Below are 17,385 nucleotides of genomic sequence, written 5' to 3'. Positions count from 1 at the left end.
TTTCCGTCGGGTGAACCCCGCAACGGAAAGTCAAACTGAAACCACAGCTTCCGTTTCTGTCACCATTGATATTGCTAATGGTTTCCGTTCGTCATCATTCTGGCAGGTTTCCGTTTTTCCGACAGAATCAATAGCGCAGTCAACATTAAAACGGAAACCTACCAGAATGGTGACGAACGGAAACCATTAGCAATATCAATGGTGACGGAAACCTCCGACGGAACCCCGGAACGGAAAGCCAACGCTGATGTGAACAGGCCCTTAGGCTTCGTTCACATCTGCGTTGGGACTCCATTCAGGGGTTCCGTCTGAGCGTTCCGTCAGGGAAAGACATGAACGGAATCCAAACTGCAACAAACGGAGACCATTGGTTACCGTTTGCATCACTATTGATTTCAATGGGGACGGATCCGCTGCAAATGTCTTCCATTTGTTACCGTTATTTTGACGGAATCAATACCATAGTAGACTGCGCTATTCATTCTGTCAAAACGACGGAACCCGTACACAACAGTGACAAGAGGAAACCATTTGCACCGGATCCGCCACCGTTGAAACCTATGGTCTCCGTTTGTTTCGGTTTGGATTCCGTTCATGGGTTTCCCTGACGGAAAGCTCCGATGGAACCCATGAACGGAATCCTGACGCCGATGTGAACGAAGCCTAAGATACGACAAATTTGTTAAGAGAACACCTCTTAATAAAGTTGTTTAATCTTTGACTGTCTGTGTGCCACAGGAGCTAGGGTAGATCTGCGCTACAATTTACGCCAGTTACTGGCGTAAATGATAGTAAATGTGTCTGGCCGCGGGTGGCCCTGCCCCATCCGCTAAATTCTGTTCACTTCTTTTTTTAGAAGCGTGCCGTGAGCGGCGTTAAAACACAAAAGTCCAAATATTTCCAGCAAATTGCGACTTTTGTGCCATTTGCAACTACTTTCCGTCATAAAACTGGCGTAGAAAAGTTAAAGGGGTTGTGCGGAACTTTTCGAAAATCGGCAGCAGGGCAGTTTATAACATAATAAACTAGCAGACACCCCCTTGAAGAACCACCGCTCCAGCGCTGAGGTCCCGTTTCCCACCACTCTGGTTCCAGAAGCTTCTGAAGTGGTCACCTGTCGCTGAAGCCAATCGCATGCCTCAGCGATCAAGGGGCGATAGTGGGGCATCTGCTAGTTTATTATATTATGCAAGGGGCGATATTGGGGTACTTTAGGGGGAATCTGCTAGTTCATTATGTTATGCCATCCCCTGTCCTGCTGATGATGATTTAAAAAAGTCCCGGATAAGTCCTTTAATAAAGTCCTCCCATGGACTTGAAAGATAAGAATCTGGCTGCTGGCAGCCACCACTAGGGGGAGCTTATATGCTTACTATTTACCGTTTTATTATGGAGTTCAATGTATAAACAGTATACAGTAAACTCCCCCTAGTGGCGGCTGCAGACAGAATTTTATTATTATTTCATTTTATGGTTATTCCGAGGCCAAACCAATTTGTGGACTAAACTGGTAAGCAGATGTTATTGCTCTGGTGACAAATGCACAAAGAATACAGTCACGTGCACCAGTAGAGGGACCGCAGCAAATTACATTTATATCACAAAATTTGCAGCAAAATTGTTAAACAAACAAGGTTTTACATGTTTTGCCACATTTTCTTCTTAAAAAAGTTTTACAGTTTTATATAAATAAAGCTCAATCCTTATAAAAGTAAACATGATGTCATTTTCCAATCTACCTAGTGTCCCAAGTCCTCACCCCACTGTTTGCGGTCAGTGAATTGAAAAATTCTGGTTTGCCTCTAGAGGATGTAACCTGTCTTGATCATGTCCAACTTACATGGGTGCAGGGCTCTGATACACCTTAAGGCCCCATTCACACGAGCGCATCAGATTCACGGGCGTGAAAAACGCGTGTGAATCTGGTCCGTGTGCGTTGCGTTATGCATCAGTGTGCTTTGCGAGTGACATGCGTTATTCACGCACTCGAAAAGCACACCTTTTTTTTTCAATCGAAAAAACGCATGTGTGAACGCAAATGGTCCGTGCGCTGCGCGTGATTTCCACGCGCAGCGCACAGACGTTATTCACGCTCGTCTGAATGGGGCCTAAGAGAGCGTTTCATGCATTTTTTACGCTTTTTTTTTTTATATAGACAAGTTCTATAGAGAAGCCTATGGGCTACACCTAAAGTATGAAGCGTTGTGAAAAAAAAAACGCACCACAAGGGTGGAAGAGATGCCACATAAAAACACTGTTTGTAGGGTGTTAACATTTGCCAATTGACTTACAGCTAATATCTGGCCGCAGCATTTTTTATCTGAAGAAATGCGGCAAAAAATAGCAAGAAAAACGACGCAAAAATGTGCAATTTTTCATGAAAACGGCATGTGTGAAACCACGCTAAAGGGGCTGTCCGGTTTAAACAATTCCTACTTGTTACAATAAACAGATCACAAAGTGTCCCTCCAGCGATCAGCTCGAATCTGTGGGGGAATGTGGCCGTAAAGTTTAATGTTCCTGCAGCGCCACCAAAGGAGTAATGAAGCATTACAGTGTCCATTCAGATCGATGGGTTTTCTGTGTAATACAGGACATGTCCTCCAGAGCAGGAGACGCTCTTCGCAAACCATTCTTCGCCAAAGGATGGGGATCCTGAACAGAGAACCCGCTCTATTAAAGGGTAACTAAATTTTTAAAGCGGTGGTCTCAGTTCTCGGACTCCCACCGATAAAAACTTTTGAAATGTCAAAAGTTTACTTACCGTTTAACTAACGTATAGGGTCCACCGTATACACTACGTCAGGACAGTTTTTTAGCCTCTGGATAGAAACAGAACAGAAACGTTTCCATATACTGACAAGTCTGAAAAATGGAGAGGAATACCAATACAAAGGCCCACATTTACCAAAATTGGCTTGATTTTTGCCCAAAATCGAATTTAAAACTTGGCTGGTTTATTGACATGTGTGGCGACAAATTTATGACTGCAGTTGCCTTCTTTGATAAATCTGTCACAACAAAGACCACCGCCATTAACTTCCGTACTGACGGCACTTTTTGTACACCAGGGTTAGTGTGAAATAGCGGGCACATTTTTTCCTTATTTGCGACTCTTTAAAAAAGACGTATTACATAAATGCCAGACACGACACTATTCGGGAGTAAAATGCGAAAAAAAAAAAAGGGCAAATACATTGATAAATACGGCCTATAGTGTAATAGAAAGTTGAGGAACTTCGCATTACACAGCGAATAAAATGTATTTACATGAATTTGGAAAAGCCTGAATAGAAGAAAAGTCCTAAAAATGTATTCATATTCCTACCGGTCATAAATCTCAGATCCTTCTTCCAGGCCTGGCAGTAATCCGGTGATGAACGCCTGGAGACTGGGCAGCAGCGACCTCTGAAGGGGTAGGAAGTAGGTTTCATACAGACCTAGGAGCAGGGGCTTCACCGACATCGCTGCGTGTGACAACAGTGGAAACAGACCGGAACTGGATACACAAAACATACAAAAAGTAAAACAAATTATTATATAGAGCGAGGAGGAGGTGATGATATGAGGCGGATAACGAAAACCTTCTTACTGCACTCCTAATACTATAAGTTTCCATAGAATAATTCTGAGACTATACAGAGATATTACTCCAGGCGAAAGATCAACCACAATATGAAACATACGGGGTCTACCACTCCACTGCAGAGCCAGCATACACATAGCAGTTAAAAGGGGTTATCCGGGTCGTTAAAATTGATGGCCTCAAAATAGGCCATCAATATTAGATCGTTAGGGGTCCAACTCCCGGGACCCCCACCGATCAGCTGTTTAAAGGGGCCGCAGCATACGAGCGCCGCAGCCTCTTCATTGTTTTCATGGTTCTTCATTCTGTTGGCACTTGCACGCATCGCTACTAATGTAACAGTGTGCACGCAAGTGCGAACGAGGAGGAGAACCATGTAAACAGTAAAGAGTACGAGCGCCGCGGCCCCATTCAAAATGCTGATCGGCGGGGTTGAAGACAGTCGGATCCCCACCAATCCAGTATTGATGGCCTATCTTGAGGTTAGGCCATCAATTTTTACAACCCGGATAACCCCTTTAATTTTACATAGCTTTGCAGAATCCTTATTTTCTGGCATTGTCCTCGCCCCCCCCCCCCCTATTTGTGTATCCATATTATTAGATCTGCTATATAACAGACAGCCTCTCCATGCTACACAGACTTGTTTTAGACCCATGAGCAAAATAGATTGTTATGAGAAGCTGTGAACTATTGGAGTAGAAAGAGGATAGACATTGTGGCAAACATAATTGCAGATGAAATTAAAGAGGATCCGTCTTCCCTCCTGACACGTCTAATTTAGTAAATAATTGTATTCCCCATGAAATAACTATTTCTTAGAACTCTGCGTTGTGCCGTTCCTGTTATTCCTTCCAGAAATTTGTGAGTAAAGTGACAACTGGGTGTTACCATTCCCCTTGTCAAAGGGTCATGTCCCTACACAGTATGACACGGAGTAGGGACACACCTCCAAGTGGTAACACCCAGCTGTCAATTTATTTATAAACTTGTAGGAGGAATAACAGAGGAACAGCACAATGCAGAGTTCTAAGAAAAGATGTTCCAGAATTGTTATTTTATGGGGAAAACAAGTATTTACTAAAACAGACATGTCCGGAGAGGTGACAGGTCTTATTTAAACAGCGGTCATTGAATTAGAAAATGCAGTGAGCTCCCCCTAGGGGTGGCTGCAGGCAGGCAGAATCTTGGACCCGGTCGAGTGAATAGAGCTGGAGTGTCGGCCGATAAACACGGCCGTTTTGGTCCGTTTTTCTCTACCATTTTGCATCCGTTCCGTTTCTGGGCCGTGCTTCCATTTTTAAAGGCCGATTTTGAAGCGTTTTGCATCCATTTTTTCCCCTGCCCATTTTAAAAATCGGGCCCCCTGCTATACCACACCCCTGTATATAATGGCACACAGCTCACTGTAGATAGTACCACACTACACCACTGTATATAGTGGCACACAGCCCTGCATATAGTGTCCCATAGCCGGTCGATCCAGCTCCCTGCACACAGCGCTACACAGCGCACATTAATATAGCGATGCACCATATTTATATAATGCCACACAGTTCCCCTGTATACAGCCCATTATATAGCGCTACACATCCCACCTGTATACAGCGCTTCCTCCAAGATCCGAATGGCAAAAAATCCTCCTCCTCACATGCACTCTGTGCTGTGAGGAGGAGAGAGCGAGCGGCGGAAGACACGGCCATAACTTGAATGTGTTCCGAGTGACGGCCGTGTAATAGACTTCTATGGGAGCTGTGAGAACGGACGAAAATAGGGCAATACCCCATTTTTTGGCAGCCCGGGCCGTCAAAAATATCGGTTGTGTGAATAGTCCCATTTGGGGTCTATTGTTCCTACTGCAGCCGTGTGACAGACGTTTTTTTGAACGGCCCTCACACGGCCGGGAATCCCTGTCATGTGAATAGGGTCTTAGCATATAACTCTATGGGTGTGAAACTGAAGAAGGGTAGTTGAAGCCTTATTTCAGGAAAAAAAACGGAGATTATTTCCCCTAAGAGATATAATACGAAATGAATCTGCACAGAATTTTGTACATATTCATTTAGATAATCAAAAATAAAAAACACAGAAGACAACCTTGTAATGCAAAAATATTAATCTGTTCAGAAGATTAGAGATAAGAAAAATGTTTACCTGTACAAGAAAAGGTCTCTGGAGAGCCATTTTGTTCCAATGATCTTAAATAGGATTTCATAGGTCTCGAGAGCTTTTAAGTGCACCCCACTCGGCAGAGCTGGGTGTAGGCATTGTGCTAGTCTCTTGCTAATGATCAGTCTCCTCGGTAATAAGCAGTACTTCAGATTACTCTGCAGCGCCTGCAATAAATAATAATATAATCATATTAATAATTCAACACTGACTCACCGTATACTATATGCGAGCCAAGGCCAAAAAGAAGAACTGGTTATAATCAGACATTTATGTCATAAACTGCTGATATTCTATGAAGGTCTCAGATGGCAGTACCTCTTAAGCATATTTTTTAAGAGTTTTGGCGATTTGGTTTTTATTTTCTTTGTCATTATCTAGATTAAAAAAATCACCCCAAAATCTTGCAGTTTTCACTCTGGCCACTCAGCCTCATAATAGACTGACACTTCCTGTTCTGTAGCGATCACTCCTCAGCTGCCATATTATTGTCAACATAGGCAGAATTACAATGATAGGTAACACCTCTATACAGATAACACAGGATCCACTAGTCATAATAGACTGACACTTCCTGTTCTGTAGAGATCACTCCTCCGCAGTCATATTATTATCAACACAGGCAGAATTACAATGATAGGTTATAGATAACACAGGATCCACTAGTCATAATAGACTGACACTTCCTGTTCTGTAGAGATCACTCCTCCGCAGTCATATTATTATCAACACAGGCAGAATTACAATGATAGGTTATAGATAACACAGGATCCACTATTCATAATAGACTGACACTTCCTGTTCTGTAGAGATCACTCCTCCGCAGTCATATTATTATCAACACAGGCAAAATTACAATGATAGGTTATAGATAACACAGGATCCACTATTCATAATAGACTGATCCTTCCTGTTCTGTAGAGATCACTTCTCAGCAGTTAAAACATTATCATCACAGGCAGGATTACACTAACAGGTAACACACCCCAAAACCATACCATTAGGAAACTTAGATTGTGAGCCCCAATGGGGACAGTAAGTAGGGACCTCTGTACAGAGATGCGGAATATGTTGGCGCTATATAAGTAACAGAAATAAATAGAGAACACAGGATCCACCATTCATAATAAACGGACACTTCCTGTTCTATAGAGATCACTCCTCAGCAGTCATCTCATGTTCATCTCAGGCAGAATTACAATGATAGGTAACACGTCTATATAGATAACACAGGATCCACCATTCATAATAGACGGATCCTTCCTGTTCTGTAGAGATCACTCCTCAGCAGTCATCTCATTATCATAGGCAGAATTAGGGCTCATTCAGACGAGCGTGATTCTCGCCCATGTACTGTGTGTGGATTTCAATGGGGCTATTTACACATGCGTGAGTTTTCATGCAGCGAGTGTCTGTTGTGTGAAACTCACTGAATGTCCTATATTGCTACGTTTTCACGACCTAGTCGTCCGTTTATGTGCAGTCCGTGTTTCACGCATCAATTACATTAAAAAAAAGTGCTTGCAAGTACGTGAAAAACACATGCCACACGCAAAGCACAGATGCAAAACCTCTATACGGATAACACAGGATGCGCCATTCATGAAAGACTGATCCTTCCTGTTCTGTAGAGATCACTCCTCTGAAGTCATCTCATTATCATCACAGGTAGAATTACAATGACATGTAACACCTCTATATAGAAAACACAGGATCCACCATTCACAATAGATGAACACCACTCCCCTCGTCCCCCTTCCAGCACAATGACCTCTACACAGGTCACAGAGCATGCCTAGAACGCTCTCCCATTGGATTCAATGGGTCTTCTCCTGTTCACATGTGCCTATGGTCATGTGACTGCTGTAAAGCGTATCTCTAAATGCTGTTAACATCAGGAAAGGCAAGATGGCTGCCCCCATAATCATGTACAAGACATAGAATAAAACAATCTACAATCAAAAAAGATTAGACTAAGTTTCACTATCTGGCTTTAATTCGGGAAAAAAAAAAAATATATAGGTGACAATTACATTAAGTTTTATTGTGGCCCTTGGGAGTGGTTGAATTTGTCAATGTGGCCCTCAGACTATTAAAGGTTGTGCACCCCTGGTTTATACAATGAATTTAAAGAGCACCTTTCACTATCAATTCCCTAATCTTGTTATAGCAGACAGTTGATGCTTTCCCCGACTCCCTCAAGATTTGCCTTGTAGGCCTTATTTACATGAGCGTGTTAAACGTCTGTAGGACGGCCTTTGAAACAGCGGCCGTCCCACGGACCCATGTAATTCAATGTGGCCGTTCACACTGCTGTTTCAACGGACCGTGTGAAGGGTCCGTGCGAAAATAGGACATGTCCGTTCTTTTTGCGCATCACGCATCCCTCCATAGACTCTCAACTATGGGGGATGCGTGACATCGCGTCCCGCAGCGCAGAGCACGGATGCACCTCGGACGTGAAAAATGGCCGTTTTTCATGTCCGAGATGCGCAGCGCTCGTGTAAATAAGCCCTTAGGCAGTGTAAAAGCCGTGCTCACGCCTGGCACCGTATTGTCCTGAACGCACCAGCTTCCGAATCGGCGCATGCGCAGCACATCCCTGAAGTTTCACTGGTCTAAATCGGCTGTTCCATGCATGCGCCGATTACGTCACACTACACCTGGAAGAGACGGACCTCGGCGATGCAGATATCGGTCTCTTCCAGATGTAGTGTGCCGTTAGTAGAGGCGCGGGTGTCAGAGATATTTTAATATCTTCAAAAAATGTGAACCTAAATTTGCTCAACATGACGGACAATTGTAACTCTGAAACAGCCTACAGAGGGGGATGAGGCTGTGTTCACACAGAGTTTTTTGCAGGAGGAAAATTCCTCCTGCAAAAACTGCTCCAGACGGTTTTTGCGCAGTGGTTTGACAAAAACTCGTCAAAACACTCGTCGAGGCGTTTATTTCCTCTTTCTGACTGATTGAAATGGGGTTTTGGAGGCGGAAACCGCCTCAAGATGGGTCATGACGCTTCTTTTTACCATGACGCGTTTTTTTTACTCGCGGTAAAAAAAACTCGTCCAACTCCCATTGAAATCAATGGGAGGCATTTTCGGGCGGTTTTTGAGGAGTTTTGCGGCGCGGTTTCTGCATCAAAAAACTCGCAAAAAAACTCTGTGTGAACAGGGCCTTTGACTTCTGCTATATGACCTAATGACCTTGTATTCAGCTGATACAAAGGCTGACATGACAAAACCTAATGACACTTGCAATCCATTTTGCTAAATATATAGACTAAGATAAGCTTGTATTCTGTATTTTACCATATGTGGTATGTATAGGTGTAAGTATGAGGTTACCACCTACTCTCATTTTCCTATAAATAAAGATGGATCGCCCCCTGGGGGCAGAGATCATTTGAACACGGACGCTGCGTGTCATGGTCTCTCCGGCCGGCCTCTCTCAGATCCACCATTGAGCGAGCATTCACTATTTGGAACTCATAGACAAATGCAGATAATATCCAACGTTAATGGACCATGTCAATTCTGCAGCGACACGGGCACGTTCAGGAGAATGCGGGGTCAGGCCTAAACACTGCCTGATCCCTGTCAATCAAAGAAGGGACGGACGGACGGACTGGGGATACAAGCCAGAGCGGTTTGGGGCAACGGTGTCACCCTCGTTGCTCCAAAAAGTAAATTTGTATATATTGAAAAAAGTCATTTTCGCAGCAAAGGAGGCAAAAAAAGGTGAGGCTACACTAGATTACGCTGTTGCTTGTTTTTTAGGTACATTTCTGGTGACAGACTCACTTTAATTATCTAATCCCTTCTCTTAAATTTCAAATATCATTTGAGATCAATTTTGGTGTTTACTAAAGTGCACCTTTTACCATTATTTGATCTGATTTCTATACAGGGTTTTATATCCTGCATACAATGCAAAGTTAATGGGGTACCGCAATAGGTGTACTAACCTCCACGAGGAGCGGTCCAGCATTGAGCGTAAGTCTAGCCATAGGAGGGACAGGTGCCCGTCTTGAAACCCTCTAATGAACAATCTGTGAGCTATTTGCAGTAATTAGTGCTCATTATCACCCCCCCCCTCCCCCCGATCATCAGATTAGGAGGAAAAATTAGGTCATCTGTGGTCAACTGGCCATTTACAGTGGATAGCTTTAGGGTCCTTTTACACAGACTAGCATGGGCTATAAAAAAGTGGGCCAATCAACAAGAAATCTCATTAATCGGCGCTCGTTTGCTCCTTTCACAAGGAGCTATGATTGGTTATGTATGGGAATGAGCGATCGTTTCGATCATCAATCGTCCCCATATGCTTCCATCATGTCGGCAGCGCATCTCCCTGTTTACAGAGGGAGATGTGCTGCCGACGACAAGAATATTCAGTGGTGGATAAACTATGTGATCAGTCGATGAACGAACTTGTTCATCGGCTGATCGTTTCCCTGTCTACACAGGGCAATGATCGGGAACGAGCAATCATATGAACGCTCGTTTTCCCAATCATTGGCTCGTGTAAAAGGGCCTTAACGGCCGAACAGCTATCTCTTCCCCAACCCACATAAACATGTGCATGCGGCTTCAATAGGAAGAGGGAGATAAATGGATGACATACATCGATGGCGCCGCTTATTACAGAATGGGTATAAAGTTGGGCTCTGTTCACATGGTTTAGGTTTGGTGCAAACACTGGAAATATCTCGGACGTCTGCGTCTAATGTAACGGCTCCCATGTTAAAAAGCGGCATACCGCGCAGTATACGTTTTTTATGGTGGCCCGGCGGATGCCAAAAGGTTATAGGGGCCGATTGACTCATCCAGCACATAGGCCGGGAGTATTTATACATATGTATGTACATACACTGCAAAAAAGAAAATCAAAATGACAAAACATAAAGATAAAATAAATGACAAATAATTAATACAATAACAAAAAAAAAAAAAAAAAAAAAAAAAAAAAGACCCAGGCAGTCATGAGTTAATGTTAACAAAAATATTATGAATGAGGACACAAGGAGGGGGAGAGAGCGGACAAGGGTGCGGAGGGGTGCAGCGGGCTCCAGCACACGACCTAGAACGCCAACGTGTCAGTGTAATGTAAACAAGTCACACAGAATACAGGCAGCATGTGACGGTCAGCACTCATATATGTCACCCTATGTGTGTCACAGAGCGGGTGTCCTACATGACGGCACCTCCTGTATAACAGGGACTGCAGGGAAAAAACAAAGGGTACTGTTACCCATAGCAACCAATCAGATCACTCCTTTCATTTTCAAACCTGCAGCAGAAAGATTAAAGCTGGAATCAGATTGGTTGCTACAGGCAACGGCTCAGTTATGTATATGGTATAAGCAGGCACAGAAAGTGGTGATGTCCCCCCGTCTTCTAATACGTCTGATGACAGGTTACAAGATTTTGGGCACATTTACTTTCATGGAGTTATTGTTGTCCTCAACATACAGGGGAATTGTGCTTACATATAATAAATCACCACTCTTAATAAATAGGACGATTCATGAAAAGAGGAAGTCAAAAGTGAATAAAGTATCACCCAGGTTATATAATCACGCATTCAATAAGAGGGAAACACCAAAATGACTATATCATGGTACAGGGAACGGCCAAACCACCGCCATTTAATATAGTACATACACGCACACATATACATACACACAAACACATATACATATACACACGCACACATATATACATACACACAAACACATATACATACACACGCACACATATATACATACACACACACATATACATATATTACACACACACACACACACACACACACACACACACACACACACACAGTGATCGCTTGACATTGAGAACGTTAAATAGCCCCCAAAAAATCTATATAAATTCCTACATTCCTCATGGAGCCTCTAAATAACACAGAGGTGCGAAGCAGCGATCAATACACCGAGCTACTGCTACAATAACACAGGCCTATCCATCATGTCCCCGAGGGTGGAAAAGGAGAGAGACTGGCTAGTCTATCCATCTATCTCGCTCGCTCTCTCATATATATATATCTCGCTCGCTCTCTCATATATATATATATCTCGCTCGCTCTCTCATATATATATATCTCGCTCGCTCTCTCATATATATATATATCTCGCTCGCTCTCTCATATATATATATCTCGCTCGCTCTCTCATATATATATATATCTCGCTCGCTCTCTCATATATATATATCTCGCTCGCTCTCATATATATATATATCTCGCTCGCTCTCTCATATATATATATCTCGCTCGCTCTCTCATATATATATATCTCGCTCGCTCTCTCATATATATATATCTCGCTCGCTCTCATATATATATATATCTCGCTCGCTCTCTCATATATATATATCTCGCTCGCTCTCATATATATATATCTCGCTCGCTCTCTCATATATATATATCTCGCTCGCTCTCTCATATATATATATCTCGCTCGCTCTCTCATATATATATATCTCGCTCGCTCTCTCATATATATATATCTCGCTCGCTCTCTCATATATATATATCTCGCTCGCTCTCTCATATATATATATCTCGCTCGCTCTCTCATATATATATATCTCGCTCGCTCTCTCATATATATATATCTCGCTCGCTCTCTCATATATATATATCTCGCTCGCTCTCTCATATATATATATCTCGCTCGCTCTCTCATATATATATATCTCGCTCGCTCTCTCATATATATATATCTCGCTCGCTCTCTCATATATATCTCGCTCGCTCTCTCATATATATCTCGCTCGCTCTCTCATATATATCTCGCTCGCTCTCTCATATATATCTCGCTCGCTCTCTCATATATATCTCGCTCGCTCTCTCATATATATCTCGCTCGCTCTCTCATATATATCTCGCTCGCTCTCTCATATATATCTCGCTCGCTCTCTCATATATATCTCGCTCGCTCTCTCATATATATCTCGCTCGCTCTCTCATATATATCTCGCTCGCTCTCTCATATATATCTCGCTCGCTCTCTCATATATATCTCGCTCGCTCTCTCATATATATCTCGCTCGCTCTCTCATATATATCTCGCTCGCTCTCTCATATATATCTCGCTCGCTCTCTCATATATATCTCGCTCGCTCTCTCATATATATCTCGCTCGCTCTCTCATATATATCTCGCTCGCTCTCTCATATATATCTCGCTCGCTCTCTCATATATATCTCGCTCGCTCTCTCATATATATCTCGCTCGCTCTCTCATATATATCTCGCTCGCTCTCTCATATATATCTCGCTCGCTCTCTCATATATATCTCGCTCGCTCTCTCTCATATATATCTCGCTCGCTCTCTCTCATATATATCTCGCTCGCTCTCTCTCATATATATCTCGCTCGCTCTCTCTCATATATATCTCGCTCGCTCTCTCATATATATCTCGCTCGCTCTCTCTCATATATATCTCGCTCGCTCTCTCTCATATATATCTCGCTCGCTCTCTCATATATATCTCGCTCGCTCTCTCATATATATCTCGCTCGCTCTCTCATATATATCTCGCTCGCTCTCTCATATATATCTTGCTCATCTCTCTCAAGTGCATTTATCCCAATATTCCCTCCAAAAACAGGAAATAAGAAGTTAAAAAGGAAAAAAATAATTTAGAGGGTAACTAAACTTTCAAAAAACTACTGACATGTCATAGTGACATGTTAGAAGTTTTGAGGGGTGGGGGGGTCCAAGAACTGAGACCCCCACCGATCACTAAACGAAGTAGCAGAAGCGTTCGGGTGAGCGCTCAGCCGCTTTGTTCCGGATGTGTTTTTTTTTTCCGGAAAGCCGAGCAGTTGTTGTGCAGGCTCAATAGAAAGTCTATGGGCCCGTACACCAACTGTTCAGCTTTTCAAGACAAACCGAACGGAAACAAAAGCAGCACCCGAGCACTCACCCGAGCGCTTCTGCGTCTTCATTTTAGCGATCGGTGGGGGTCTCAGTGCTCGAACCCCCCACCGCTCAAAACTTCTAACATGTCACTATGACAGGTCAGTAGTTTTTTGAAAGTTTAGTTACCCTCTAAATTATTTTTTTCTTTGTAAAGAAAATAATATACATGAAACTGGTAGGAAGAAACAAACATCAAAATGGAATAAAATCTAAATAACGTTTGACTATTCCTCAGTCAGGAATATCTTACTGGCAGTGGCGGACACAGACTGCAAAAGGCCCCTGTGCAGATAATGTGCCAGGGCCCCCCCGCCCCCCCCCCCAATACCGACAAAGTTACCTAAACATATATATGCATATAAAAATAAACCTTACTAATAAAAATTATGAAGGAAGATTTATATTGTACATTTTATTACCAGTTTAGAACACAAGTAACACATTTTTTTCCGGGTTAAATTCTTATCTAAACTAAGTCCCTAAATGTGGGCAAAGAAAATGAAAAACCTATACTCACCTCCTCCGGCGCCTCCGTTCCCCCTCCGCAGCCCCTATCCCTTTCTGTGTTTACAAAGCTGCTGTGGTGACGCGCGGTCGATGGCACATGACCGCTGCAGCCAATCAATGCCCTCAACAGCGATTTGCTGTGGAACTACTGTCCTCAGCAGCACACCAATGAGGAGTTATTGGCAGCAGCGGTCACGTGCCATCGGCAGCGCGTCACCAGTGCAGCCTTGTACACTTGTAACACAGACCGAGACAGGAGGATGGGGGCTGCGGCGGGTGAACGGAGGCGAGGGAGGAGGTGAGTATAGTTTTTTTATTTTCTTTGCCCACATTTAGAGACTTAGGTTAAATTGAATCATTGAATATAACACAAAGCACTCATGCAACTGAGATGCAATAATTTAGATGATCTTATCATGCTTAGCTTACTGCACTGTTACCTATCAAGCAGGACTGAATCTCAAGATATCTACAGAGGGGGCTGTATGGCGTTATCTACAGGGGGGACTGTATGGCGCTATCAACAGAGGGGGCTGTATGGCGTTATCTACAGGGGGGACTGTATGGCGCTATCTACAGAGGGGTCTGTATGGCGCTATCTACAGGGGGGACTGTATGGCGCTATCTACAGGGGGGACTGTATGGCGCTATCTACAGGGGGGACTGTATGGCGCTATCTACAGGGGGGACTGTATGGCGCTATCTACAGGGGGGACTGTATGGCGCTATCTACAGGGGGGACTGTATGGCGCTATCTACAGGGGGGACTGTATGGCGCTATCTACAGGGGGGACTGTATGGCGCTATCTACAGGGGGGACTGTATGGCGCTATCTACAGGGGGGACTGTATGGCGCTATCTACAGGGGGGACTGTATGGCGCTATCTACAGGGGGGACTGTATGGCGCTATCTACAGGGGGGACTGTATGGCGCTATCTACAGAGGGGGCTGTATGGCGTTATCTACAGGGGGGCTGTATGGCGTTATCTACAGGGGGCTGTATGGTGTTATCTACAGGGGGGACTTTATGGCGTTATCTACAGTGGGGTCTGTATGGCGTTATCTACAGTGGGGTCTGTATGGCGTTATCTACAGTGGGGTCTGTATGGCGTTATCTACAGGGGTTCTGTATGGCGTTCCCTACAGGGGGGGTCTGTAGGGAAAGTCATACAGCCCCCCCCTGTAGGGAACGCCATACAGACCCCCCTTTAGGGAACGCCATACAGACCCCCCTGTAGGGAACGCTATACAGCCCCCCCTGTAGGGAACGCTATACAGCCCCCCCTGTAGGGAACGCCTTACAGCCCCCCCCTGTAGGGAACGCTATACAGCCCCCCCCCTGTAGGGAACGCCATACACCCCCAATCACTCAAAAAAATGCGACCTACAGTGTGAAAAGACAAAAGACATGTATCCCCTATCCACAGGATAGGGGATACATGTGTGATCGCTGGCATTGATAGGGAGAGCGGGGGACCGAAAGTCCCCCGAAGTTCTCCATCACTCACCTCTGACTTCCGGTGTCTGCGCAGCTCAAGTGTGACCGGCGCTCCATTCATTTCTACGGAGCTGCCGACACAGACCCCGGAAGTCCGAGGTTTGTGATGGAGAACTTCAGGGGACTTTCGGTCCCCCGTTCTCCCTATCAATGCCAGCGATCACACACGTATCCCCTATCCTGTGGATAGGGGATACATGTCTTATGTTTAATGGCAGAGCGGGGAGATACTCCCTGCTCTGCCGTAGTGTTCCGTGGCATCGCGCTGTAGCAGCCATAGCGGCAGCTAGCGGAGATTCCGGCCAAGGTGGGGGCCCGTGCCGGCAGGTGACGCGGGCCCCCTCATGCCGCGGCCCCGTAGCAGCCGCTACGGCTGCTATAGCAGTAGTTACGCCCCTGTGTTAGGGGGAGTTCACACTGAGGTTTTTTTCGCGAAAAACGTCAGAAAGTGCCTCCCATTGAAATCCATGAAATTTTTCCTGCGAGCAGTAAAAACCGCATGCGGGAAAAAGAAGCGCAATGCCCTTTCTTCGGGCGTTTCTGTCTCTGACTTCCCATTGACAACAATGGCAGGCAGAAAATGCGTTTTTTGCTGCGTTTCCCTGCCCACGGCCCGATGGCCGAAAAACGCCACAAAAAAACGCAATGAAAAACGCGGGAAGTGTTCTACCGGCAGGTCAAAATATGCCTCAAAATTCCGGAAGGAATTATGAGGCAGATTTTTCTACATAAAAACTTCTCCCTTCTGACATGAACTTTTTAACTTCATCTACCTGTCCTCTGCAGTCTGCACGTCCTCCACTCGTCCTGTGTCTGTCCTCCGCTCATCCTATGAGTTCTCCGGCAGTCCTGACTGTACTGTCCAGCCGCCCGAAGTCTTACGTCGCACCGCCCCCTGTCCTCTCCCCTGCCTGAGCGCTCCTCCTACCACCAGCATCGCCGTCCTGTCCTATTCATCTGTGCCAGATTGGCAGTGCAGTGTAGCGGCTATCACCGGGCCCGGGCACCCGCCCCCTCCCTCCCGATTGGTAGTGCAGTGTGGCGGCTATCACCGGGCCCCCGCCCCCTCCCTCCCCTCATGCCTAGTGTTGTGATGCTACTAGGCATGAGGGGGCCCGTGCCGCCAGGCCTGGTACATAAAATGTAATGTGCCTGTCAGGGCGACACGGGCCCCCCCATGCCGCGGGCCCCGTAGCAGCTGCTACGGCTGCTACTGTGGTAGTTACGCCACTGAACGGGCCCCCTTCCCACGCGGGGCCCTTGTGCAGCTGCACCGGCTGCACATGCGGTATGTCCGCCCCTGCTTACTGGACTGAACACGGTTTCGGATGGATTGGGTGGAGACCTGTAAAGAAAGACGAGTTACAATTTAAAAAAAAAAAAAAAAAAAGTGAAAAATGTATTCTCCTTCTCCTCTACTACTTTGTACTTAGAGCGCCAATTACTCGGTGACGTACCGATTGCTGCATACTGGAATCTCCCTTCAATTCTGGCCGGGGCAGCGAGCGTCGATCATCGAGACCGCTCGTTGATCGGCACTCATTTACTCTTTTAATAAGGTGCTAGTATGGGGATGAGCGCTAGTTACTCCGATCACTCGTCCCCACAGATTTGTATCATGTCGGCAGCACGTCTCCCTGTTTACGCAGCTGGCGACAACGATAATATTTTGTGCATTT

General features: G+C 45.0%; 1 protein-coding gene across 1 annotated transcript in view; it reads right to left on the bottom strand.

Annotated features, from left to right (window-relative positions):
* DOP1B (DOP1 leucine zipper like protein B) overlaps positions 1-17,385 on the bottom strand; it is a 101,979-nt gene that overhangs the window by 69,471 nt on the left and 15,123 nt on the right. The window contains exons 3-4 of the mRNA XM_075854595.1: positions 5,741-5,922; positions 3,329-3,499 (exon numbers count right to left, since the gene is read on the bottom strand). Coding sequence (XP_075710710.1) covers positions 3,329-3,499; positions 5,741-5,922 — 353 coding nt within the window. The remainder of the gene's footprint in view (positions 1-3,328; positions 3,500-5,740; positions 5,923-17,385) is intronic.

The sequence above is a fragment of the Rhinoderma darwinii genome, chromosome 2 (genome assembly GCF_050947455.1).
Source record: "Rhinoderma darwinii isolate aRhiDar2 chromosome 2, aRhiDar2.hap1, whole genome shotgun sequence".
In the NCBI taxonomy this organism is placed as follows: Eukaryota; Metazoa; Chordata; class Amphibia; order Anura; family Rhinodermatidae; genus Rhinoderma; species Rhinoderma darwinii.
The sequence above is the reverse complement of the archived record's forward strand: the minus strand, read 5'-3'. Positions and strand labels throughout refer to the sequence as shown.